The sequence below is a fragment of the Lissotriton helveticus genome, chromosome 5_1 (genome assembly GCF_964261635.1).
Source record: "Lissotriton helveticus chromosome 5_1, aLisHel1.1, whole genome shotgun sequence".
Taxonomy (NCBI): Eukaryota; Metazoa; Chordata; class Amphibia; order Caudata; family Salamandridae; genus Lissotriton; species Lissotriton helveticus.
The window spans coordinates 565,462,177-565,490,103 of NC_136065.1; the positions used below are offsets into that span (position 1 = coordinate 565,462,177).

The window sequence follows — 27,927 nt, forward strand, 5'->3', positions numbered from 1 at the left end:
CTACCGGGGGCCTCTGCTTTGCTGCGTCGCCCATCTTTACGCTATTTTCCTGTTCTGCTGCCTCCGCCACCACCACTACTGAAACCTTGGGACTACTAAGTGTAGATGTCGAGACAGAAACTTCGATTGGGGTAGATGCGTTTTGAGCGATATGCAGTCCTTGAGCTTCTTGATTAATGTTAAGGACCTGGGGCAGGACCTTAAAGTAAGACATCAGTGAGGGTGTAATTCGGGAAGCTTTGATCTTTTTGGGGTTACCCTTGCTCTAAGTTACCTTGTGAGGAAGCTCCTTCGGGCTAATGTATAATGACTGATGGCTCCTTTCCTTCCTCAGCGCTTTAGGACACAGAGATTGTGGTAAGTCTGACTCAGTTTCAGCCTCAGACTCAGTGGCGTTTTCCCTTTCAGGGCTCCTTTCAAGTTCTTGCACCAGGTCTAGTTCGCCACTTTTCCCCGAGCCCCCTGGGTCTTTGTCCTTCTTACTCCCTTTCCCTTTTCCCTTTCCCTTTCGCTTCCCCAGGTTTTCGCCAGTAGGTCTCTTCTTCGCTCCTAAGTTCTTTTTTCGGGGCTGTGCTTTGCTGTTTTCCTGGGTAAGAGCTACAAAAGAGAGGACTTGTACTTTTCTCTTAATACTATTAAGATTTGGGGTAGGGACTGAGTGGGGATCTTCTTCAACAGTCTGCACAGGACTAAGGTCAAAACGACTTCTGTCAGTATCTATACCTATGCATTTATGTCTAGGGAGGTCATATATTATGCCTGTAGCAATGCCAATGTCTGGTGTAGCTAGCTCTTTTTCCTTCTGCTGCACATTTAGCCGAAGACTTTCCCCCTGGTGATCCCCCTTACCACACCGTCTCGTTGAGACTGCCGAGGTTGTTCTCCTAGTGGAGAGGCTGAGTGTAGCTGCCCTCCGGCTTCTTCGCAGCTCCACGGCTGCCTCTCTCCAGCGCTATGGCGCGGGAGAGGAGACCCGCCCCCAGCACATCAGCTGCTCCTACCGCGGCGCTCAGGTGTATCGCGGAGCCGTCGAACCTCCGTATCGCTGAGCCGTCGAGCCGCCGGTCAACAGGCACAGATCTTTACCCCGCTCCGACTCCTACGGGCAGCCAGAACCACCGCAGGTATGCCGCATGTGGCCGAGTACGTTTCTGCTCAGATTGGGGGCATCAGGCTGGAGACACTGTCAGGACGAGCGCGCCGCTCTAGCTAGCGGCTGCCATGTTTTCCCGTCCTCGCTCGTTTATTATACAGTTTTAGGGGAAAGGATCCATGAGACAACAAAACTTTGCCTGTAGCAAGTTCTAATTAAAAAGGATTGAACATATGAGAGTGTAAACTCCATTGAACAAATCAAAATTGCCAAGATTGCAAAACACTGCAGAACTCTTTGCTGTCCTTTGGACAAGTTAACATGGATTTCTGCGTTAATTTCTTTGTTTAATAGCAGTTTTGTGTGTGTGTATTGTGTATTTTCTACCATAAATTATTTATTTTTATAATGTTTCTACAACACGATCTTTGCCAGACGGCATTAGAGTGTTGTACAGAAAATAGTGAACTGTTGAACAAAAATGAATGTACCCAGGGAGCACTGCAGGTACAGAATCACCTTTATAAATGTACAAAACAGCCTGGCAGACAACAAATAAAGGACAGTATGAATCTAAGAGAAGGGAAACAGGAGAATATATCTGTAGAAGACAATCATAAAAGAAGTGAATCATTTTATTTATGAACAGATGAAAGTGACTGAAGGAATAATAAAAGGCATGTTTCATAGGACACAAATTTGTCATGCAATAAGGGTTGTAGAGCACAATACAGTGGTGAGTCAAAGAGGAGATATAAGCGGAGGAAAAGAAAGGAAAAAAAAAGGAAATGTGACTACAACCTAAACGTAAACTGTTGGTCAACAAAAAGGCTACTTTCTAAGCAAACTTGGCTTGTTCGTAAACTAGGCTGTGGAGTTAGATTTCTGATGCCTGTAGTATAGTACTTTTATCATTCACTATAAAAGCACTCATGGATCAAAGTAACTGAATGAACCGAGACTTGACTTTAGACAAGAGCGAACAGGTGAAATTTCTTTTAGCAGCTGCTAGAATGATAGGTCAGCCTAAGCTCTTGGCTGATATTCCACCTTACTTGGTATACAATTATGGGCACAGGAGCTAATGCATAAGGAACATTTTGATCAAGCATTGTGAAGGTCAATCTGCCGTACTTTGCCAATAATTGTTGGCTGTTGGTGTTTGCTTTGTCAATGCTTCTAGAATAGTGGTGCAGACATTGGCAAAACCAGTAGTGATAGGCAGTCATCTTGGGAAGTTATTTTGTATACTACCAAGAAGGCATCATGTTGTGTCCCTTGCTCACTGCACCATCAGGATTCAAGCAAGCCGGGCCGAAGACGGCTGCAATGCCAGAAACTGGTCCCCGGAAGCTTGTTTCCTTTCCAGTAAAGAATTGGCTTGGTAGTTTGGTCTGCCCTGTTCCCATGATGCACTGGGCCAGGGTCAGACTAATTTGCATATAGCCAGGTTCTGAACTGGGATGGTGTAGTGAGCTAAAAAATGGTGATGGATCAAGCCCTGATCTTTTGACTGGGTATGAGTGTTCTGTTTAACTCAGATGCTCTGTCCATCACCACCCCCTTTTCTGAATCACAGCATGAGACCAGCCTGGAAATATACAAAATAAAAGACCAAGGCGACTGCTCAACACTATTGGCTTTGCCAGCGCTTGCACCACACAAGCATTGCCAAAGTAGTGTCACATGGTAGGAAGTGGATGTAGGTTTGGAGGAGATGTGAGGCAGAAGAGGAGGGAGAGAGAGACAATGAGCTCAAGTTGTGCTGCATTCATAAGAGAAGGATGGGAGGTGGAGTTAGGGCAGAGGGTGTTACTGAGGCTTAGTGGTTAGATACCAAGGATGGCAGGGAAGGAAATGGGGTGGGGAGAGAGAGATATGAGAGATGGAGACAGAGGAAAGGGCAGGGTAGTTCTTGCCCATCAAGTGCTAAAGAACTCTGTTGCGAGAACTCAAACAAGTCTTCAGCGTCCACATGTTTGACGTGTTTGATGTAGTGATACCCACAGCTTTACCTGTTTGTGTTCATGGGCATTCTGTGCTTGTCCAGTACAAGTTCCCGATCCTCTCCATTTATTAGTACAGTAAAACCTGTCAATGGAGCACACGTTAGGGAAGCTATGGACAGGACTTAGGGGCTTATTATAAGTATGGCGGTTTTGTGACTAACATACCTGTGGTGGTGGCCCGACCGCCATAATCTAAGCGGTCGGACCGCCACCAGCCCGCTGCAACACCTGAATCTCACTGTGCTGGCGGTACATATTATGACTTGCCCTTCCACAAGCCTTTTCATGGCGGAGGAACCGCCATGAAAAAGCTGGCAGAACAGCAAGGAGGGGGCCCCAAGTAAGGCCCCCGGGCATTGTTGTCCAATCTGGTATGTGACTGGGGAGCATGTGTTGTGCCCCTCTACGTCTGCACTGCTGTGCGTGCACTGTGTGGCATGCACCACATGATGCATGCCAGCAGTGCGTGCACGACAGTGCAGGTGCTGCTGGGCTGCTGCATTGGCTTCAGGGTCACTCAGTGAGCTGAACCATGCAGACAGTGTGAGACTGCAGCCGGCACACTGACAACCTGGCAGCAGGGGCGTAACACAGGCCCCCACAGCCCCCATGGTGCGGGGGCCCCTAAGCTCATGGGGCCCCCCTCAGCACAGCACTCTGGCTGCAGAGCTCCTGATTTAGCCTGGAGGGAGCCCCTCCACCTTCCTTTCAGGGAGGCCCCCTTGAGTTTCGTTACGCCAGTGCCTGGCAGTCCGGTCGTAATGTGGTGGTCTTAAGATCGGTGGCATTGCGGTCTTGTGACGTACGCGGCTTCGGTGGTCTGGTAGTCGGACCACCGAAGTCGTAATAAGCCCCCTAGTATTTTGATTCGAGAAATGCAGGATTTTCTTGCAGTTTGCTTTGTTACCACCACGTTAGTCCACCTCTTCAACCATAGCAGCAATGTCTAAGCAATGTAATGACTATCGGCCAGATTCATCAAGCCAAAAATGGGCTCGCAAAGGGCCAGATTCTGAGAATCTGGCCCTTTGCGAGCGCTATTTTTGCATTTGGGATTCATCATCTCAAATGCAAAAATCGCAAATCTAGAAATTGCTAAATTGCGAACAATTGCATTTAAGGAATCTCAATTTGAGATTCCTTAAATGCAATTCATGTACCATTTTAAAATTGCGAATTCGCAATCTGGGGCCACTATTTACCGCGAAGTCTAACTACGTGGTAAATAGCGAAAACTTAGAAAAATGCACTTTAGTGCATTTTTCTAAGTTGTATGTTACACACACACACATGTCCTTTGGACATGTGTGTGCGCAACACCAGTGTACATTACCATTTCAGGGGTGCTACAGGGTGTCCTTTGGACACCCTGGCACCCTTGAAATCGCTTCCTTATTTGCGATTCGCTAATTGCGAATCGCAAATAAGGAATGACTCCCCATTCATTCCTATGGGCCTGTTGGCCCTTAGGAATGAATGGGAAAGCCATTCCTTATTTGCGATTAGCAATTAGCGAATCGCAAATAAGGAAGCAGTAGAAATCGCAAAAAATATTGCGATTTCTACATGCTTCCCGTTTTGCGAGTCTTTAATAGCGATTCCTTAATATTCGCTATTAAGGACTCGCAAAACAGGACTTTGATGAATCTGGGGGTATGTTCTATTTCTCTCTGTTTTCGCAGTTTGTTTAATCTGTGCAAATCAGTACCTATTGAGAATTGAAAACTCCTGCATGCAGCCTCTTCAGGTCTGAGAACATTTTTCGACTCAGAGGTCACAAAGTATCTCTTCAACTTGTTCCTCCTAGATTGTATCTGGTTCCTAGGCGTGTTCGTGAACATGTATACAGTGTCGGAGGAATGAAAACATGAAACATTTACAGCCTGATTCATCAAGGGGCCGTTTTGCGAGCCCCTAATAGCGATTCATAGCGAATCGCTATTAAGGACTTGCAAAACGGTATTCATGTAAGAATTGCTAATTAAATAGCGATTCCTACATATTCCTTATTTGCGAGTAGCAATTTGCTACTCGCAAATAAGGAATAACTCCCCATTCATTCCTATGGGCCAAAAGGCCCATAGGAATGAATGGGGAGTATCCCTTATTTGCGAGTAGCAATTTGCTACTCGCAAATAAGATAGCGATTTAAAGGGTGCCAGGGGTGTCCAAAGGACACCCTGTAGCACCCCTTAAATGCACATTTGAACAGGTGTTGCGCACACACATGTCCAAAGGACATGTGTGTGTGTAACATGCAAAAGAAAAAAATGCACTTAAGTGCTTTTTACACTATTTTCGCAATTTACCACCAAGTTAGACTTGGTGGTAAATTGCGACCAAATATTGCAATTTCGCAATTTCTAATTGGTTGATGAATTGCATTTAAGGAATCTCTATTAGAGATTCCTTAAATCCAATTCCTCGCAAACATGCGAATTCTTAAATAGCGATTTTTGCATTTGGGATGATGAATCCCAAATGCAAAAATTGCACTCGCAAAAGGCAAGATTCTGAGAATCTTGCCCTTTGCGAGTGCAATTTAGCTTGATGAATCAGGCTGTTATTCCCTGAGAATATTCATCTCTCGTTCTTAGAATTCAAGTCTAATTATTTTACATGGAATTCATTTCTATGTTTTCTAAACATTGTAGGGTCCCTTTGTAGCAGCGTTTGCCTCATCAAATCTTGGAGATGTGTCGCCGAATACTAATGGCCCCCACTGCATCAACACCGGAGACTCGTGCGATAACCCCAGCAGCACGTGCCCCATTGGTGGGGTAAGTAACGTCACGAGATTGTATCTCAGCTTCTAAAAGAATCTCTTCAGTGATTAGTGGTTGTGAAAGCACAGACCTTTGGTTTGTTTATGCGTGACTAATTCTTGACCTAACCTCATGTACCACATAACAGTGTCCTTCCTTGTTCATGAAAAAACTTGCGTGAGAACAGAACATTAGAATAATGATTTGCAACCGAGTGATAATATGAATGACTGTATTACATATATATAATGCAAAAATGCAAAGGTATTACCATATATATCATATATATATATATATATATATATATATATATATATATATATATATATATATATTCACTGAAAAAACCATAGGTTATAGACCATATATAGTTAGGAATTAGCATTTACAAAACCTTGAAAATTCACTGAAAAAACCATAGGTTATAGACCATATATAGTTAGGAATTAGCATTTAGAAAACCTTATTTTACTCACACAAAACCATTGAAATTCCATATATAGTTAGTTGCACTAACTATATATCGCGCACCCGCAATCCACTGCTGATGATGTCACATATTACATCATTCATGACATGGTCAGTGACATCACTGATGACATCACTGATGACATCACTGATGACATCACTGATGACATCTCAAATGACATCACTGATGACATCACTGATGACATCTCATTTGACATCAATGACCACATCACTGATGATATCATTCATGTGACAATACAATGCATCTCCTCACATTTTAATATAACCTCTGTTTCACCCAGTGTTAAAAAGAGAGTATAATTTTTGAAACCATTGACACACCAATACTAGTTACTACATACGCACTCACTGATTGCTACGTCTACACACACCTTCACTCATTCACCCATACAATCATTCATACATACAATCACTCATCTTTACAACACTATCATATGCACTCATACACCTATACAGACACTCACAGTCTGCCACTCATCCATGGAGTTACTCACACACCTAGTCAGTCCTGTAAAGAATCAATGACACTTCCATTTTCTTGTCTATACAGTTAAACATAGAGCACCTTACATTTTCAAACATATACTAACACATACTTACCTTCTTATACAATCATTGATACAAGTACAGATTGATCTGCACAGAGTCACACACCTCCCAGCTAGCCACACACACACTCAGTCTCCCATACAAATACTTGGGCAATCAATCAATAACCCATATAGTTACTCATATAGCTACTGATCAACACATGCAGCAGTTTACAGAACAACAGACATAATGATGCACAAATTAAGACAGTTTAGTCACTAACCCATGCAGTCAGTGAGACACATTTAATCACTCACTCATACAGTCAGTCATGCACCTACTAAATCCTTCGTCCAGACACTTACACATCCACTCATTCTTCAATATGTAAGACATATTTAAACTTTATAGAAACAAAAAAATCACTGGATGTTGTTATCAGTGATGTCATCAGTGATGTCATTTGAGATGTCATCAGTGATGTCATCAGTGATGTCACTGACCATGTCATGAATGATGTAATATGTGACATCATCAGCAGTGGATTGCGGGTGCGCGATATATAGTTAGTGCAACTAACTATATATGGAATTTCAATGGTTTTGTGTGAGTAAAATAAGGTTTTCTAAATGCTAATTCCTAACTATATATGGTCTATAACCTATGGTTTTTTCAGTGAATTTTCAAGGTTTTGTAAATGCTAATTCCTAACTATATATGGTCTATAACCTATGGTTTTTTCAGTGAATTTCATAGGTTTTTTAATAGCAAATCTTTATAAAAATAATACATTTTAAATCTAATTTTATATTTTATAATTTTTTTATTTTTTTTAATATTATTTTTAGTGCGCTCCCGGGGCGCGGACAGGTGAACGCACGGGTAAGCGCAATCTTGCGGCGCGCCCCGGGGCGCGTACTATTGCGCGTCCCGGAAGCGCTATTGCCGAGAACGAAAACAACATCGTGACGTATCGCGTAGCCGCCACGCCTTGCGTCATAAGACACGTATCGCGTAGCCGCGAGATGCGTCTTATGACGCACCGCGTAAGCGCACCCGGAAGCGCATACGATCGCGCAACGTAAGCGCCCCGATGCGCTTACGATACACGCCCGGGACGCGCCCCGGGGCGCGTAGCGTAAGCGCGTCAAACCATGTGACTTTAAAATAACACTTTTCATTGGTTCAGAACTTTTTTTTTTCCAAATTGTGTGAAACCCACCCATTTCTCTCACTATTGCTTTGTACTTGGAGAAAGCAAGAGCTGTTGTGTCTACTCTATCTCCTACTTTTCTGATCTCCAGCAATGGCTGCAAGAGAATCATCCAGCAGTGATTCAGAGGGATTTTTAGATGAGGACCCTCCTCAGCAAAAGAAAAAAACCCATTTCATCTGGAAATTTTACGAAATCCCAGAAGGACAGAAAAAAGTCAACGCTCCCAAAGTAACATGCAAAATATGTGGGAGTAGTTTATCCAGAGGCAATCCTCTGAAAAAATATAGTTTTGGGAATGCTAATTTGATCCGGCATGTGAAAAGAAGACACCCTAACAACTTTGCCAGGGAGAGTGTCAGAGAGCTGGCACGGAATGTACCCACAGATGGCGGCAGCACCTCCACTGGTGGAGCAACACCTTCGGGACCACCCCGTGGAAGAATGGTTCCTAACATTCAGCCGGTGTTTGCGGGCATCAAATTTTTGTGCAAAGAGTGTGACGAACTGCTCTGCTATGGGGAGCAGAGTGTTGAACTGATTGCCCTAAAGAAACAGCAACACCGCTGCTCTTCCAGTCCCTAAATTTTCAAATTTTTTCGCTCCTGTTGAGCAGTTTTGGAATCCTTGTTTTTGTTTTTCCCTTGAAAAAAATCCAAAAAAAATATAAAATTGTTTTAAAAAGTCTAAAAAAATATAAAACAACAAAAACAAAAAAAAAATATAAAACAACAAAATCAAAAAAAAAGTTCTTTTCAGAACTACCTCCATTTTTTTAAAAGAAGCTTTATTTTTTTAAAAGTCTGTCATTTTTAATCTCCATGGTACGCTCCCCCGTACGCTCCCCGGTGCGCGTACAGGGCGCTCACCCCCGCGAAAATCGAATTTTTTTTTTTTTTTTTTTTTCACCCGCGGGAGCCTTTTATGGCCCCCACATGAAACCTAGGGGGTCAGGGGGGGTGTACCCTGCCCCCTCTTGCTCATTTCCCCCTTTGATTTTTGCCACCTCTTGTGTCTCAATCCTACCGAGACACAAGATGGCGGCCGCTGCGGACTGTTTCGAATGTTTACAGACACCCGAGAACCAATCAGCTTGCCGTGCGCAAGTCGCGTTGCGCGCCTGGAGCGCTCCCCGGTACGCGTACGGAGGAGCGCTCCAGGCGCGGCTCTAGATATATATCTTTTTTTGAACGTTAATTTCTCAAAATCCACTGTAGCACATATATTGAGACCTACAAAAGGCACATCGGGCTACCAGTCCCTACAATTTTGCCAAGTTTCGTGCAAATCCATTCAGCCGTTCGGGCTAAAAGTGAGGCCAACCGCCCTATGGAAAACTCAATGTTAAAAACACGTTTTGGGACCCCCCTTTTTTCTCGGCCCCCCCTGGACGAACACCCCCCAAATTTTCAGGGGCTGCTCAGAAACAAAATGTTCCATTTTCCAGAAAATTTCAGCCAATTCCGTCCACAAACGCCAAAGTTATTAGACATAGAATTTTCAAAAATCCCATAGGGAAAAAATCCTAACTATATATACCTACTGGCGACCGCCAGTAGGTAATATATATATATGTTTTCATACAGTTATGTCATACAGTTTGACATAGAAAACAGCTGGGTTGAGTATGACCTTAATGGCGTTACTGGTGATATCGCATTTGACGTCATAATAAACATCATCAATGGAGTCGTTATGGATATGCAGTTGTTTTTTCCCTAGTGTTGGTATTTTTAGTTGTTGAGCTGTCATTGACATTCATTGATTGTTATGAAATATCACCTCATCTTCGGCCAAGCGCTGGATCCACTCCCTATATTGGCAGAGCACACTGCACATGGTCTTTGGCCCGGTGCGACAAGGGTTGCGCCAACCTCTATATGGACATAACCAGTACGCATGGCCTTTGGTCGTGTGTAGTGAGGACTCAATGCAGACCCTGTGATGAGCCCAGAGGCGCAACTAGAGCCAGATTTCGGGGGGGGGGGTACTAAATATGTCGGGGGCTGATTCTTCCAGCAATATGCAGAGTGGAGATGCAGGGGCTATAAGAAGGGGTGAAAACGCAGCAAAGCCTTGTTAGCAAGTAAATGTTATTTTAAAGACCTGTGAAGTACTTGGGTGTGGCTGTGTGCCCGGGAAGCTGTCTCAGCCGGGTTGGCTGAGATACATGACGGGGGGGGGGGTGGGCTGGGTGGCTGAAGCCCTTTGAGCCCAATGGGCGTTGCGCGTCTGGATGAGCCCCTGTACAGCAATAACACACGGAGCATGGCCAAAGACCTGATGCAGTGTGGTTTGAGCTCTTATCCCCTATGTGTACATAACCTAAAGCAGGCCTTCAGCTGTTCGCAGTGGCAGTTTAACACAATGCTTATTCCCATACGTTGTATGGACGGACATAACCGCAGCATGACCTTTAGCCGCAAACAGTTTGCCTTTGGTCATGCCATGCATCCAGTCCTCCTCATGTGGGGTAGGACCATATCCCCACACATAACCTTCCCTACTCTACCAACTGGATGAAAGGAGTTTTTGTATTCTTAGTCAATTCGATACAACAATATGATTTCACGTTTTATAACTGTGTCAGCTTCAGTGTAGACCCTGTTCAATTTTAAATCATTGTGCCATGAGATGTTGTGTTTTGTATAAATGTTTTCTTGTTTGGGTAAATAGCACCACCCCTGGTCGTCCATAGTGAAGTCCATGGTGAGGTGATATTTGATGTCACCAGACACGTCATTGATAATGTTATTTGTGATGTCATGAATGGGAGAACGAGTTATGGTTCACAACAAATAATGAATTTCAGGGATTTTGAAACTGAAAATCGGAACCATAATATTAAATTTTTCAGTGGATATATAGAGAGAGACAGAGGGGTGAGAGAGAGCGGCAACAAGAAAAAGAAGATTCCTTCACTACTTTTACATTGCTTCAATTGTGTTATGTCTTATCCATTTCATTTATAGAATCAGGTGTGCATCACTATGGGGCCCGGAAAGGACATGTTTGACAGCACTAAGATAATAGGACACAACGTCTATTCCAAAGCAAAGGTAAACTACAGGTTTTTCATATTTTAAAGTGTATCTATATACCTTTTATAAATATTGAAGCATTTGATATCTGGAAACTTTATTTTTGTAACTAAATGCACATTATTCTCAAGTCTAATAGACTGAAGCATCAGTGGACAAAACCTGTAAGTTGATAAAATCACATATTCACAGTACAATTGTTCACATAAATTAGAGTAGTTCACAATATGGCCTTATAGCCCGCCGTAGAGGGCTATACTGGCTATTAAAGGCCCTCTCCAGCGTTAAAGGTCCCAAGCCGAAGGCGAGGGCCTTTAACAAAAGGCCCTCGCCTTCGGCTTGGGGCCTTTAACAAGGGAGAGGGCCTTTAATAGCTGGTATAGCCCAACTACGAAGGGCTATAAGGCTATTAGAACATTCTGCCACTAGAGGGCAGAATGTTCTAACAAAAAAGAACAAAGCCTTATGGGAGCGTGAGGGGATTGGAATCCCCTCAGGTTCCCTGAAGCCTTTGTTCACAGCCAGAGCTGTGAACAAACAAGCATTGGAATGTTGGAGCTCCAGGCTTATACCAGCCATTATAAGCCCGGAGCACTCCATTGTTTTCAATGGAGCTCCCAAGATTCCAATGTTCTAATATAGCCTTATAGCCCGCCGTAGAGGGCTATACCGGCTATTAAAGGCCCTCTCCAGCGTTAAAGGCCCGAGCCGAAGGCGAGGGCCTTTAACAAGGGAGAGGGACTTTAATAGCGGTATAGCCCATCTACGAAGGGCTATAAGGCTATTAGAACATTCTGTCACTAGAGGACAGAATGTTCTAACAAAAAAAACAAAGCCTTTTGGAAGCGTGAGGGGATTGGAATCCCCTCAGGCTCCCTGAGCCTTTGTTCACAGCCAGAGCTGTGAACAAAGAAACATTGGAATGTTGGAGCTCCAGGCTTATACCAGCCATTATAAGCCCGGAGCAGTCCATTATTTTCAATGGAGCTCCCAACATTCCAATGTTCTAATAACATTTAAACGTTAAGCATTCATTCTTAACGTTTTCAAGAGTTTAAGTTAACACAATGGCCATTTCATACCTCAGACAAACTGCTCCCCATTCAATCATGGACTAGCATGTCACGTTTGTCAATAAGGTCAAAAATCTGGACATATCAGTTGATGTCCCACAATGCAGTGAAAGATAAATCCAATATTCTCTTCAAACTTTGGTGTCTTTAGAGTCATCTCTGGCACATATTACAGCCTCATTCAGATCAATCAGTCAATGTTCCAGAGTTTACAGCAGTGATTTTAGGCCAGCCCTCTACTCTATAAGGAAAACACACTACATTTCAAACTCAGAATATGCAGGGCGTTTAGAATTCTGTGGCTTCCCTTCTCAGGTTCAGAGAAAAGACAGTATGGCTCCCCATTCTGAAGCAGTCATGTTGGTTTCTGCAGGGCTAAAAAGGCAAATCAGATGCTCTTGCCTTGGCTCATGCTTCAACACAAGACTAAATTGGTATAAAGTAAGAAGACTTCCCTGATCAGCGATTCATAAATATCTTACATCACTAAATTCATGAGAGGTAGAGTGTATGGTCAATGCTAGCAAACACTAATTATTTGAAAGAAAATACTGTGTGGTTACTCCATCTGCAACAATCTCTTCTTGCAATAGTGACCTCTAATTATCCAGTTGATCCTTGTCTTCTGGTTCGACACTTAAACTGTTGTTGGTCTGATCGAACATTTTCATTCTTATTCCATCCTAAAATCAGGTGCTTCAAAACATTGTATGGGTATGTCATTGTATGACATATCAACATACCTGCACAGAAAGTAGAATGTTTAGGGGGGTTTGTTGTGGAGGTTCTATTTGTTGGCAGTTGCTTCTGACACTGGTGACGGTTGTGGTTCTACATATTATACCTCTTCACCTTTCAACTGTTTCTTGGTATTCATGTGGAGAGACTACTATAATGTTGGGGACGATTTCATCACCACAACCCTAGAACCCACGATGGAATCTTGAATCTTCAGAGGGAAGAAAACTTCAAACAGGACCTGTTAGGCACACCTCATACAGATTTAAGGCCAGTGCGTAGCGTATTTGATCTAGGCTACCACTTACTTAGTTTGTTAATCACCAGGTTCCGCGGACTCGGGGTGAGCAATACACCGTAGGCTCTGGCAGTGCAAGCAGAAACCTAGCAGCGTCAAAGGCACATTGGGAGCAGTTACGAGCTCTGAGGCGAGGCGCAATTCTGGCGCAAGCATTCTAAAGCTCACAACGCACAGAGATCGGTGCCATTATTGAAGATGGGAAGCGAGGCAACATATGCACCAGATGCTTTCAGCTACACGCTTACATGAGATGAGAAAGTTGCTAGGCAATGCATCCGAGCCGGCGCTAGCAGCTTCTACTTAAAGTTAACACTCCCTGATTTCTCTTCTGGCTGGATGTGTCTTAGCAACACATATCTCCCATAGTAAAACCCCAATTTTGTACGAGGATAATGAGCTTTCCATGATCTTGACTTTTGAGTATAGGTATTTGGCAGAGCACAGCCATTTGTGGTTACTCAGCTGTGACACGCGCACATACTGCGTGTCAAATGTGCGTTGTGTCACGTAAATTTTAAAAGTATCACATGAGCTTGAGCACAATTATTGGGCAGCATATGGCCATTTGAAGTTATTCAGCGAATGCATGCACACATTCTGTGTGTTATATGTTTTGAGTATCAACTGTCATGCGCACACAATTTGATATTCTGCTTGTCAAGTTGGATATTATGGGGTTTACTATACTTCAACAGTGAAATGCCCACTCACGGTGTGTGTGTGTTCTGTGATACCCACAAAGCTGGTGTTGGATGCTACTGGTTTACTGTATTTCAATAGTTATACACATACTCAGTGTGTCTGTGTTCTGTGACATGCACACCATTTATTGTTCACCATTACTCACTCCAACATACAAGCTATAAGTGCATTACCTCCATTTCTTGAAAATCCTGGAGATCCTTCCATACTTTGAAAGACAAGGTTTAGGGCATTCACGAAGTACGTTGGATCTATCGGAGGCAACAGGTATTGTCCTGAGAGGAAGAGATTCCTTTTGGAACATAATTTGGGATTTAAAGGGGCATCCATTTATGAATGTTTGCCGCCACTTGATTTAGGGGAACATCAAGAAGACCTTGATGAATTCCAGTTAGCAGTAAGTAAGTTAGAAACACATTTTAATGTTCAACCTAGTCTTACAGTCAACCACCATAAATTATTAACGAGAACACCGTGTCAGGATGTGTCTATTGACTGCTATACAGTGGCATTATGTATACTTGCAGCTGATTGTGAGTTTGAGAATTTTGCTACACAGTTGATACAGGACCAGATTGTTGTGAAGTGCTGGGTTAAGAAAGTTAAAATAAAAAAATAAATGGTTGACGAATTTCACATTTTCTGAGCCTATCGACATAGTAAAAAGCATTGAGTTGTCACAGAAGTCATTTAATGAATTAACAATCCAAGAGCAATGTGGTGCTGTTTTGCGGAAAGCGTCATGGAATACCAAGCTCAGAACAGCGAGGACATCTTGGTAAGGTGTGTCAGTCCAATAACGAAAAAGGTCAATTCGGTGGCAGAGAGGGAGATTAGTGAAGGGTCAGAGGATGAGTAATATTTTGGAAGGGATGTAGTTTTGGTGGTTCAAGGGGGTGAGTCAAACTGTGTTGATCCTTCTGAGAACATTGTTGATGGAAAAGTGCTAAACTTATTGATTGATTCAGGGGCAAGAATGACCATGATTGTGGACGAGTTGTACAGAGAGAAATAACCAGATAAAGAGTTGTGTTTTCCTGACAAGAATCCTGTATCATATGGTGGGCAGAAGATCGAGTTAAGAATGTATTTTGAAACCCTTCGGGATGTCAGAGGGAGGAGAATTCATTGCAAGGTATATGTGGCAAAAAAGGGCTCAACATGCTCAACATACATGAGCGGTATCATCAGGGCCTCTTTGGGATGACTCTAAAGCATGAAAATAAAATACAGGTGTCAGTGGTTGCAGAGGAGAAGTCTACTGATCTTGTATTAGTAAAGGACAACATTTGGGTTAAGTCTTATTAGTCTGTTTTTAGTGGGAAACTGGGCACAATAAAAGTGTTCAAGCACAACATTTGTGTTCAAGGATGCTAGCCTAGTCAAACAAAAAGCTATGGAATGTACAGTTTAGTGTGGAGAAGATCTAGCAGATTGTTAAAAAAAATGTATGAAGATGGCGTTATTGTGCCAGTGCAGGTTTCCGTGTGGTTATCTCCTTTGGTCATAGCCGCAAGTAGAATGGTCAGCTGAGGGTATGTATTGACCTCAGGAGTTTGAATAAAGTGATTTGGGTTGATTCACATCCACTCCCCAGAATAAATGATATAGTCACAACGTTTGCAGGTTCTCGAGTGTTCAGCAAGATTAACCTGGCAACTGCATAGCACCAAGTGGAGCTGGACCCCTTTTCTAGACCTCACTCCTTTTGCTTCACCTGTGGGTACCTTCCAATGTAAGAGGATGCCATTTGGACTGGCATCCGCAGCATCTGTCTTTCGACAGGTTTGGGAGAAAGTTTTGAAAGGGGTTAAAGGGGTTGTCACTTTTCAAGTTGAATTTGAGTCGCTGGAAAAAATACCGAATAACATGATAGAGCCATGAATGAAGTGTTGAGAAAACTGCAGGAGACAGGGATTGTGGCAAACATGAATAAGTGTAAGTTTCAGAAGAACAGCATAGAGTATCTGGCTTGTGTCATTTCAAAGAAAGTAGTTCAACCATGACCAAGTTTGGTTGAGGCTATAATTAAGACTCCTACTCCAGATACAAGTGATTAGGTTGCATTGTTTATAGGGAAGTGGGAATTTTACACAAAACGTATCAAGACTTCTGCTACTAAAATGACCAATCTGTGTGAGTTGTTGAAAAAAGGGAAGACATATCTGCGGGGCGAGAATTGTCAGAATACATTTATGTTATAGAAGAATGATATTGTCTCTGCTCATGTGCTGGTGCCTTTTGATCTTCCCTGGAGTGTATCATCGTAGTAGGTGCGAGCAATATAGGGTTGGGTGCTACTCCTGCTCAGATAAGGGATGGTCTTAAGAAAAGTGTTGGTTTCAGTTCACAGACTTTGAGAGAAAATGAGAAAATCTTTTCTGTCATAGAGAAAGGACATTTGGCATGCTGTTGGGCTGTTGAACGCTTTAAGTGCTATGTTTGTGGGAAGAAATGTACACTGAAAACACATTATAAGCCGTTAGTTAACATTTTGAGTGATAATGTTATGAAAGATCACACCCCAGAGTAGCTAGATTGAACTTGAAATGATTGCAGTATAATTTTCAAATCTAACATGTTTTTGGTGGGAAGACCATCAGAGACAAATACTTGTCACAATCTTATCCTGGTGATAACAATGTTTCTGGTGGAAATGATGAGGTTGATGAATGTTTAATAAGCACAATTGATGTGTGTAATGTAGCTTTTGCTGAAGACGAATTTCTAAAGATGGTTTCCAGCTTTGTCACGGGAGGGTGGCCCAGAGAGAAGCATTTACCTGTAAATATTCAGCCATTTTCTAAAGTAGCAGATACATTTTCTATCGAAAGTGATGGGATGTTGATGCAAGGAGAAACATTCATACCTCCATGTGGACTGAAAGAGAAGAAATTATGAGTGTAAATGAAAGACATTTAGGTCAGACAATTACCAAACAAAAAGTCAGAGTGAATTATTGGTGGTCAAGTATGGATAATGGCATAACTGAGATGGTGAAAGGTTGTGTCATTTATTTCATTAGTGAAAAAGTTTTGAAGACTATTCCTATTCCACTACAACCAACCAAAATACATGATGGTCCTTGGTCTAAAATAACTATTGATTTGATTGGACCTTTTAATACTCTTCCATGAAGGTTGAGATTTGCCACGGGTTTAGTAGATTAATACAGCAAATGGTGAGAGATGGTGTTCATGGAATAATCTAACACATTTCGAAGAGAAGGGTGTCCCAGAGAAATTGTTTTGGACAATGGTGTCCAATTTGTATCAAGATGCATTAAGTTGTTTTTAGAGACAAATGTCATCAAACATAGGAGGCTTGCTCTTTATCATCCACAAACTATTAAGCTTGTGGAAAAGATGAACCGTAGATTGATGAATTGTGTGTACTGGTCCAATTCAGAATACAATTGATGTGCTAGAAGCAGTTGATAGCATGTTATGGGTACATCGGTGATGCTCGAATGGTACCACTGGTATGAGTCCGTTTGAAGTTATGAGAGGGCATGCTCCAGTGTCCAAATTATGTCCATCGTGGTTACGTATGTTTAAATCCAAAACTAGTCATGAGACAGTATCATCCAGCCAAAATTTGAGGCTTCCCAAATTAAAATAAAAAGTTGGTTTGATGACAGACACAAGGGTAAAAATTCTCTTCCTGTGGTAAAAGTAGAACACTAGGTGTGAGCCGAAGATCCTATCTAGGTTATGAAAGGTATGTCTAAGTTCAGGGCACTGGTTCAAGTGGAAGCTGTGTCTGAGAATGAGGTCCATGTCAAAGGGAATGAATGGTGTAACATCGAGAGAGTAGTGGAAGTTGATCATGATCCGAAATAGCCTTGGTGTCAGGCTATTTCTCCAAACCAAAGCTTCATGAAACAGTCTCATGAAGTGGGTAAAGAGCGGGGAGTTGTTAGGTCCATTAAGAAACCATGGCGATACCGGGATGTGTCATGTATAGTCTGCATATTATTTCTCAGATTTGTTTAGAATTAGTTTCAATTTTAATAGTTTTTGATGTCAATTATGAATAATACTTACTGTTTTGTATATATTTTGCTTATACATATTTTTGTATTTATTATGAAGAAGGGAGAAGTTGTGGCGATATCTTCATTGTATGACATATCAACATTCCTGCACAGAACTTAGAATGCCTGTTGTGAAAGTTCTATTTGTTGGCAGTTGCTCCTGATGCTACGGAGGGTTGTGGTTCGGCATATTAAACCACTTCAACTTTCGACTGTCTCTTGGTATTCAATGGGGAGGACATCTACACATTGGTACTGTACAGTAAAGCAAATACTCTATTTAAATAAATCAGTACATGGTAGCAGAGATAATAAATCGTGCACAAAAAGCAACCCCAGATAACCCAAGGACTTGGATATATTTAAGCAAGGGCTCTTAAAATTCAAAATCACGCTGTAAAAAGCAAGTAGATTTGGGGCCACGTTTTATCAGTCAGATATGTGAGTTACATTTGCATTAGGGTAACAGCTTTCCTTTGGTCCTGCACAGCGATGTAACACAAAATGATGCCCCTCCCTGTAGAATGTGATGAGGGGCTCCTGAGTCGTCTATACCTTGGATATTAATTGGCCATCAGCTTAATGAGGTGTCCTTGAAGGGTTGGGGCCCCCTTGAGTGTTGGGGCCTCCCCTGCACCACAAGGTTATGCAAGGGTCTGTATTACGCCCTCGTCCCTCTGATGGCTGCTGCATGGACTAAACAATGTCTCTGAGAGGAACTTTATGGAAATGGGTATGGAGACTCAGGCCCCAAACGGGAGACACACCTTTGGAAAGGGAAAGGTGGTAGTTTGTGCTCTCTGACAAAGCAAACGATTAAAATACTATTTTGAGAATCAGTTTCACTTAACCTGTTTGCTGTGAAATTCCAATTAAAAAGGACACCCACAAAATGCTTGAATCAATTCAGTGAATACCTTTCATCTACTAATCGAATTGTACACCTTTGCTTTTCTTACAGGATCAATGCATAATTTACCCACTTACTCAGTGCACTAATATACACCATTTTTTTCTCTCTTCAATGAAGGGTGGAGTGTGACCCTCTGGATCTGCACTTCCTGCTTTTTTACTCCTCCCTCTTGCCCCTTCATCCTCTCTCACCTCTCCATCCCCCGCCACCTGCTTTTCTGTCACCTGCTCCCCTCTCACCTTTGTTTTTTTTTTCTTTTTGCCTTTGTTTGAGAGGTGCACTGCCAAACAGCTTTATGCCAACCTTCCGTCATCATGTTTTACTTGCTTTTTTCTGCAACCATTACTCCAAATCTCTTTTACCTAGATCCTGTATTTTTACCTAAAGGGAGCACTTATCCCAATCTGGATTATCCCCCCGCCCCCTTCCTTTTCGGTCTTCCCCTGGCAACCCTTTTCCATGGCCCATGGCACCATGAATCTTCTCTTTGTCTGTTGTTCATTTCATTGTCTGCCATTAATGCTTTGTTTTAGAAAAAACACTATTGCAAGTTTAAACTGTTAATGTTATTATTTAGTTATTATTTTCATTTTAAAACTACATCTTTCCAATTCCCTCTTTTTGAGAAATTGTTGGACGTTTTTGTGTCTTTTTTAATAAGTATTTATCATCTTCTGGACCTTGATTTGATACCAGGTGCACTATGTTTTTCTAGTTTGTGCACATTCTCGAATATGGAATTTCTCAGGAACATTTTGTAGTGTTCTCATGATTGTTGATTCTAATAAACCACATACTGCAGTCAGAGAAACACTGTGCTCTCCTTTATAAAAAATGCTTCCTCAAAGACAATGAAAATGAATCAGGGCTTTGGGTTCGAGATGAACCTAGTAAAAAGATAAACAGAAACAATGGATGCGAATAGACCCTTAAATGATTAGCAACGTCTTTATATGGAATTAATCAAGGTTCAGAAGAACCCCATAAAAGAACAGAATGAGAAGGAGCAAAGGATCCCAGGAGAACCCAAGGAAAAAGAAGCTATTTAAGAGTAAATAATGTCAATATTTGGCAATTAGTTTCCGACAAATTCCAAGATATTTAACATAGAAAAAGGGCAAAATAAAATTGACACCCTTTGTTTATGGTTAGACATAGAAAATCTATTTAGTTGCCAAAACCTTGTTGTTTCAATAACTATCCCCAATCAGTCAAATTAATTTTTGAGACGTCAGGAAATCCCAACATAAAGCATCAGTTCATTCATCCATATGATATGAGAATATATGCTCTGCAATGAAAATCACTTGAAGTCATGTGCAAATATGGTGCATGATACACAAATGCAAAAAAAGCAAAGTTGCTTAAAAAAATGTCAAGTAAGCGATTGAGAAAATAGAAAGCTGAACTGTCATGCAACTCACACGAAGTGCACACTGAGGCAGAAAAACACACAGTGCAGAACAAAAGAGTATTGACCAGAAGTTCCTAGCTACTTAGTCGTTGCAAACCCTGCAATTTGCTAAATCAAAGAGTTGGCGACGCTTATTGGCTTTTCACTATGTACTAACCCCAGTTTGATGTTTGGTAAATGGTTACCATAACTCAAAATGGGTTTAGAGATACATAACAAACCAAACATTGGAAGGGGGGTGTTTAAGACATCCCTACGATTTGCATTGCAGTGTATCAAATTTGCTATTTTGGTCGCAAATAATTAAAAAGCTGCACACTCCTCAAAGGAGGTGGTTGCTGTTTCAGAAACGGGAATGTAAAAAAAACGTTTGTTGGTGGTTAGGCAGTATTCCAGTGCTTTCTCAAAAAAAGTAACTTTGCTCTTTAAATGCAGCACCGTTTATTAGAAGGAAAACGGGCTGCATTTAAATAAAGTTTACTTCATTTAAATACGATCAGAGACATGGGTATCCTTTGCCCTCAGAAGCCCTCCATCGTTGTGGTGACATCCACTCAGAGTAAGCGGTAATTTGTGACCTACCGCATTAACATTCATGATGTAGGTCGGATCAGGACTCACTCCAAATGGAATGTTGGTGTGCAATTTGCAACCACTTTTTGGGAGTCCAGTACTTCTGGCCCTTACTCACAGTTAATCTTCAAAAATGGGTAGCTCAAGGGAACGGTATGGCCCTTCTGCCACTTGATGTCATACATAATACATACATTCCATAATTGCATAAAAAGCATGTCTAACGGCATAGAACCATGTACAGTAGCCATTCATCCCACCCATACAACACTGCACTACATGCACTTAAGATGGACAGGTGACATAAAGATCTACAGTTGTTTGAATCACTTCCGCGCAGACCAACTACTGAAGGTCTTATCATTCTTACTCTGCTGTGGGTATTTACCTATGGCTTAGGCTGTGAAATACCCGTTGACTCAATTTTCTTGAAATTCCTGAGTCCAAGGCTGCAGGCTTACATACGTCAGGGTGCAGGTAACTTGGATAGCAGGACTATCAGGAGAGAGGGCACTGTCTTGATGTGAGCACAGCTGAGGCCACAAAGGTCCAAAATTATTTAATTCCTGTTATGTAAAAAAAATTCTGTGAGGAATTCCTGTCTGAGCCTTGGTAGCGTGGCACAAGCATTAAAGCGTTTCTCGGGGGAAAAATATGCAGCATTACCAAAATAAACATACAGCTGAGAAATACATGAGGTAAACTTTTCAAACCAAATTAGGAAAAAAAATAACAGAATAACAAACATTAAAATAATTGAATGTAGTGATCTTGAGATTTTGTAAAAACGAAAAATATTCCATAAGAAACAATCAGACCTCAACGGATGTATGATGGTACAACGCGTACCGTTTCAACGCGTGCTTTTACAACGCGTCTTTAACAACGCAAGTCGTTACAACGACTTGCGCTGTTGGGCGCGGATAGTGAATAGTATAATTTACTATTCTAACACCAGTCCCCGTGGATAGTAGGAAAGGTGTTGGAATAATAAATATATTATTCTTTATCCTTTAGCACCCTCCAGCGCAAGTCGTGGTTACGACTTGCGTTGTAAAGGACACGTCGTAAAAGCACTGCGGGGTAACATCCGCGTTGAAAAGGATGGTCCTCGACCTCAACGCTGTTCTATGATTGGATTGCAGCAAAAAAGGATCCAGGCAATCTGTGGCTGAACGGCGATATAGGGCAATCAAATTAAATCAGATTGTTAACAAACATCAGAGTTATGGAGGACCAGCAACTACGCACCCTTGGTGGCTGGTCTGCAATGGAGCTCAGTCTGGGAAGAGTTGGTACTTTATCCTGGTAAATACCTTTATTTTCATTCTTCAAAATTGCTGGAGGTTGAAATTGTTAAGCAGGGCAGCTGGAAGCAGTAGCTGACCAGGGCTGCAGAAGCCCTTTTCCATGCTCACGTAGTAGAATCAGACTTTGTAGCCCCGAGGGTTTAAGCAGTATAAATGCACAATATTACCAGGGAAGTTATATATCAGCATCTCAGTGTCTCTTATCTTTGTTGCAGTCGTGGGTCTTACTTGTATCATGCAGTTTGTCTTAGGATCTGTTTGGGGTTTGGGGAAGTGTGGGGTTGCAGGATGGTAGGACATTGGCTCTTGAATGTGTAGCATTCAGGAGTTTTCCTTCACATAATATGTTTTCACCATTGTCTAGTATTTGCAGGGCATTCTGGCTATTAAAAAGTAGTCTAATACATGCACCCCACATCAACTTGTATTCCACTTAGTGTCTAGATTTCAGAAATATCTGAGATCGATAGAATTCTTTGGGTACAAGGTGATTCTGACCCCAAATATTGCAGCTGTCCCACAAGGGTTTTCAAACTATTGTTATTCTTGTTTAATACATCAGGTAGAGTTTCAAAGCCCACCATTGCATGTCCTGTGTGATAGGCCCACCACACACATATGGAGTATCATATTTATCTAGAGAAATTTGGAAAGGCCGGATTAAAGGACTTTTGAGAGTGTTCACAGATTCTGATGTTTTAGAACACATCTTCTGGTCCTACAATAATAATGCTTTCAGGAAACAAACTGGGAACTTTGCCAAGATGCAATCATAGGCCTATAATGAAGTACTAAAATTCTGCTATTTAACCATTTGCATAAATACCAGAATGCAATTGACTGGCAAATGCAAAGACACATGTAATGAAAAAGGTTGGTTTGGCACAAGGAACATGTTGACTTGGCCCTTTTTGCAGGGTCATCTCAGAACTTTTTACCTTCCTCCTGTATTTTGTCTGATCTGTTTTTGTTGGTTTTATGACTCTGGACATTTTACCACTGCTGATCAGTGCTAAAGTGTGTGTGCTCTCTCTTGTAAACTTGGTAAGATTAATCTACACCAGTTTGGTATATTTAACTTACCAGCAAGTCCCTTGTACAGTGGTAACCCATATACCCAGGGCCTGTAAATTAAATGCTACTAGTGGGCTTGCAGCTCTGCTTGCGCCACCCACCAAAGTAGCCTTTCAAACCTGTCTCAGGCCTCTGCCGCTGCAGGGCCTGTGCGTGCAGTTTACTGCAGCAGTGACGTGGCATGTAAAGTGGTTGCCACATCTGAAGCTCCCCTTTTACTACACATAACTCACCCCTAAGGTAGGCTCTAGCAATCCCTATGGGTAGGTTACTCTGTAGGTAAAAGGTAGTATATGTGCCTTAACTGTGTGGCATGCCCTGGTAGTGACAAACAGCCTATTTGGTTCCCCACTGCTGCGAGGCTGCCCTCTCATGGGTTTGCATTATTGATTCCCTGATATGTACTTCAGTGGTAATTTCCGTTATGAGAAGGGTAGCATGACCATGTTTGGTATGTTTGGAATAGTAGTGATAAATCCTGCTTATTGGTGAAAGTGGATTTGTCATTATTATTTTAGAAATGCCTCTTTTAGAAGTGTAACTGCAACAAACGATGGACGGAATGCTGAATGATTCAACATTCCCCCCCGGTCAAAAGATCTCAGTTAAATCCATCATTCTTTTGCCCACTACGCCACCCCAGTTTGGACCCAGCATATGCAAATCAGTCTTGACCCTGTGCCTCATGGAAACAGTCCAGACCAAACTGCCAAGGCAGGTCATCCCTGGACCAGAAGCAAGCATCCTGGGACTGGTTTCAGGGTATGTCACCCTTCATCAGCCAGGCTAGCTGGAACACAGTGGCACAGTGAGCAAGGGACCCACGTCTGGGCATACCCATCCCACTTAGGGCGAAAAGTGTAACTGCAATAAATGATGGACGGACTGCTGAATGATTCAAACATTCTCCCCCAGTGAAGAGATCTGGGTTAAATGCATCGTTCATTTACCCACTATGCCACCCCAGTTTGGACCTAGGCATATGCAAGGGAGGACCTATCCTGGCAGTTCGGGCTGGACTGTTCCCATTGGGCGCAGGGTCAAGACTGATTTGCATATGGCTGGTCCCAAACTGGAATGGCATGGTGAGCAAAAAACAATGGAATTAGGCCCAGATCTCTGTACTGGGGTGAATGTATGATATTGTTCTGCGTTCTGTCCATCAATTGCTCTTTTTGCATTGGTCACTCCAAGTGGGATGGGTATGCCCGTGCTCTCCATGCCACTGGAGTCAAGGTATCCTGGCTAATGAGTGCTGAAAGCCCGAAACCGGTCCTAGGATGCTTGTTTCCAGTCCAGGGAAGACAAGGCCTGGCAGTTCGGGCTGGACTGTTCCCATTGGGCACAGGGTCAAGACTGATTTGCATATGACTGGGCCCAAACTGGAATGGCAAGGTGAGCAAAACAACAATGGATTTAGGCCCAGATCTCTGTACTGGGGTGAATGTATGACATTGTTCTGCATTCTGTCCATCAATTGTTCTTTTTACTTTTAGAAGTGGACATTTCAGTGTGCTTATGTGTCTTTGTCCCCTGTCTGGATGTGTTTTCACTGTCTGGTTTTGACTGACAGGAGAGGGGGGATGTGCATTCACTCTAGACAGTCACAAGGTGTGTTGGGGTGTGTCCTGCCTTTCCTGAGTGATTCAGCGCTAGGCTGAATAGACCTTGGGTGCATTTACAGTAGCAGGAGGAGGTTCCCTTGCACCTGAAAAGGCCTGGTATGCAGTTAGAGCGGTGGGAGGAGAGACACCTCAATAAGGATGTGCCTGCCTTCTACAATGCTGTCTCCGCTCCCCTGTGGTGTGTCTGCGGTCATGGCCTGGGCTGTGAATGGGGGTGTTGTGCACTTCTATTCAGTGGTTGAAGTCCCCCCCCCCAGAACAAATACATTTTTACTACAAGTACAGGGGCTGTGACCCCATGAAGACTGGGTGGATATGTAGCCAGCTACGATTGGCACTACAGACTGCACCAGAATAGAAGTGCTGCCAGGAGAAAGGACTGGACTGTTCTTTTATAAAGTGGCCAAACAGCGCATGGTGAACGCTGTGTTCTTCCTCCCTGGTGGTTTCACTTTATTGGGAATTCTTTGTGCTGTTTTGAATTCCCCAGCGCAGGGGAAGAGTTTGTGCATACCTCTGGTAGCTGGCGGGTGCTTCTTCTGCTTAAGAAACGACCCCAGGCTCCTCTTGCTAGGACGCCTTTCTGTGCTCTCTTGATTGCCCCGCCGGGCAGAGTTCGGGGCTGAGCACCCATCTGCTATGGCCTAGCTGGGAGAGCCTCCTACATCGCGCTCCTTGAGCCCCCAGGGAGTGGTAACTTTGGTTCAGAGATTTGGGCTGAGCCCCCAACCCCTTTGCCTGCAGAGCCTGATGTTGGGGCAGTTCGGCACACTTTCAGCGTGGTCCCTTGTCAGCAGAAACCCCGCAGGAGAGTTTGATACATTGCTGGGCCACCGGCACGGTCAATTGGAGTTCCTGGTGTTGCCCAGCAACATCCCCCATGGCTAAGAAAGGACACTGCGTCACAGAGGCCACCAGCCTCACCCAGCGACGTCTCCAGAGAAAGGCTGATCAGGACGCTCAGGAGCCAGGGACCGCCAAGAGGAGCCCGCCCTTCCCGCATAAGGACGACACGCACCAGTGCAGGATCGGCATCTCGCACCTCCCCGTCTGAGCAAAGTCATTAAGGGGGGGGCATTCCTGGTCAGATTTGGCTGCATAGCACTACGGTGGCATATGGACAGAGGGCCTGACTACCTATCACAAAGATGATTGCACTGGAACAGTGCAGACAACCCCGCGATATACGCCCGGGCTGGCTCCCTCTTTACTTTGGGGGCACCTGTCTTCCTGAGGGGCATTCCAGGTAGAGTCCTTGATGGAGGCCTCCCTGACTGGAGCTTAGAATTGAGGAACCCCACATACAGTTGGGGGCATTGTTGTCCCCACGGCCGGGCGGGAAGGGATCCTTAAAGGGAGGTCCTGATCCCACGAAGGCTGGAGTATACTTATCGCATACTTTGTGAGAGCAGCATGGAAGCACTGCTGTTACCAGTTTAAGGAACCAAGTAGTTATTTGGGCACCAGGTGATGTGGGATACTCACGTAAAGTTCTAGGCCTTAATGTGGTGAACTATCTGGATAATATGATGTAACGTAGTGGTGTAAGCTGCTTTTCATAATGTTTTTATGATCTATGCATTTTTTTTGACAAGCACCTAGTGGCACTGTGACTTATGTGATGTTGGCCTAAATGTGCCTACATATTACAAGGTGATGTTCTCATCACATGTTGGTGATGTGTGCAATGTAGAAGTATTTACCCTATTGCACTACTTGCGTTGCCATGACAGTGGCCCGATTGGCCAAGTAATTTATGAATCATTGTGATGTAATGACAAGTGCCTAGTGACACAGTAATGTATGTGATTGTGGTCTAATGTGTTTTTATGAATAATACAAAGGATGTTTTTATATATAAACTTGCGTAGAATCTCTTTTTGTGGTGGGCCTAGTGTGTCACTGCTGTGTGAGTAGGTTGTGCAGACGCTTTACACATTGAATCTGGGATAAGCCTGACTTCACTGCCAAGCTACCAAGGGGGTGAGCAAGGGTTATCTTATATATGTAACTCCCTTACCCTGACTAGAGTGGTGGGTTCTGCTGGGCTTAGGTGTATACCCTAGCCAACCAGAAACCCCATTTCTAACAGAACGTATCCATGTTAGCAGTAATCCCATGTCAACGCACCAAACGTATTGCTGGCCATTCACACATTCCTCATGCTGACACTGACATACCTAACACACAGCCACATAACCACACAATTAGTTACTTACCAACTGCTCCTCCACTTGCCCACCTAACAAACTGAAAATCGCCACTTATTGATTCAGTCAGTAATTCACCAGTAACGCCTTAACTTGCCCACCTAAAAGAATACTCCGCCACCCAAACAGACTACCGGGTGTTCATCAACTGCACCCCTACCTTCTTACTTAACACACTACCACTTATCACTCAACCACAACACCAGGCCACTGCCAGCATCCACACCACCAGTCAGCAGCCAACCACACCACCACTCGTCATATAACAATCTCAAAACCATTAAATTCACCAATTTACTAACCAAACCATTATGTGCAAGTGTATTGAAAACATGCCCATGCAATATTGTCTATACACACTCTTAGCAGAAAACGAGACATCTATGCAACAAGTTGCACATCGATATTTTAGTTGCTACAAAGACCTGCCTAAGGCCTGCTGGCCTCTATTGGAGTGAGTTCCTGATCCTCAAGAGGTGCCTCTCAGATCCTGCAATCTTGGTGTGGCATCATTTGAGCACCTCCTTGAAGAAAAGGAGAAATCCTGAAGGTTTGGGCTCTTTGCGACTGCAAAAGGGCCTGTTTGCACCAAGATCTTGCTGCCTACAATGCGAGGCGCTGGTGAACACTACTCTTTGCACTACAGCAACTGCCACCAACGAATCGCAAAGTGAGATCTGCACTTCGCATTATAGCCTTGGCAGCCAGTGGTGACGCCAGTGCGAATCTCCAGCAACGTCTAACAGGATCTTTGCTCTACAGCAATGACCGTCCACAACTCCTGGCCTGCTCTTTGCGCTACAGCAACTGCCATTTG

The 27,927-nt window shown here is 43.1% G+C and overlaps 1 protein-coding gene across 6 annotated transcripts in view; it reads left to right on the plus strand.

Moving 5' to 3' along the window:
- Window positions 1-27,927, plus strand: part of ASAH2 (N-acylsphingosine amidohydrolase 2) — a 434,557-nt gene that overhangs the window by 188,275 nt on the left and 218,355 nt on the right. For all 6 annotated transcript variants that reach the window (XM_078642909.1, XM_078642906.1, XM_078642910.1 and 3 more), the window contains 2 exons: window positions 5,757-5,882; window positions 11,073-11,159. In XM_078642909.1, coding sequence (XP_078499035.1) covers window positions 5,757-5,882; window positions 11,073-11,159 — 213 coding nt within the window. The remainder of the gene's footprint in view (window positions 1-5,756; window positions 5,883-11,072; window positions 11,160-27,927) is intronic.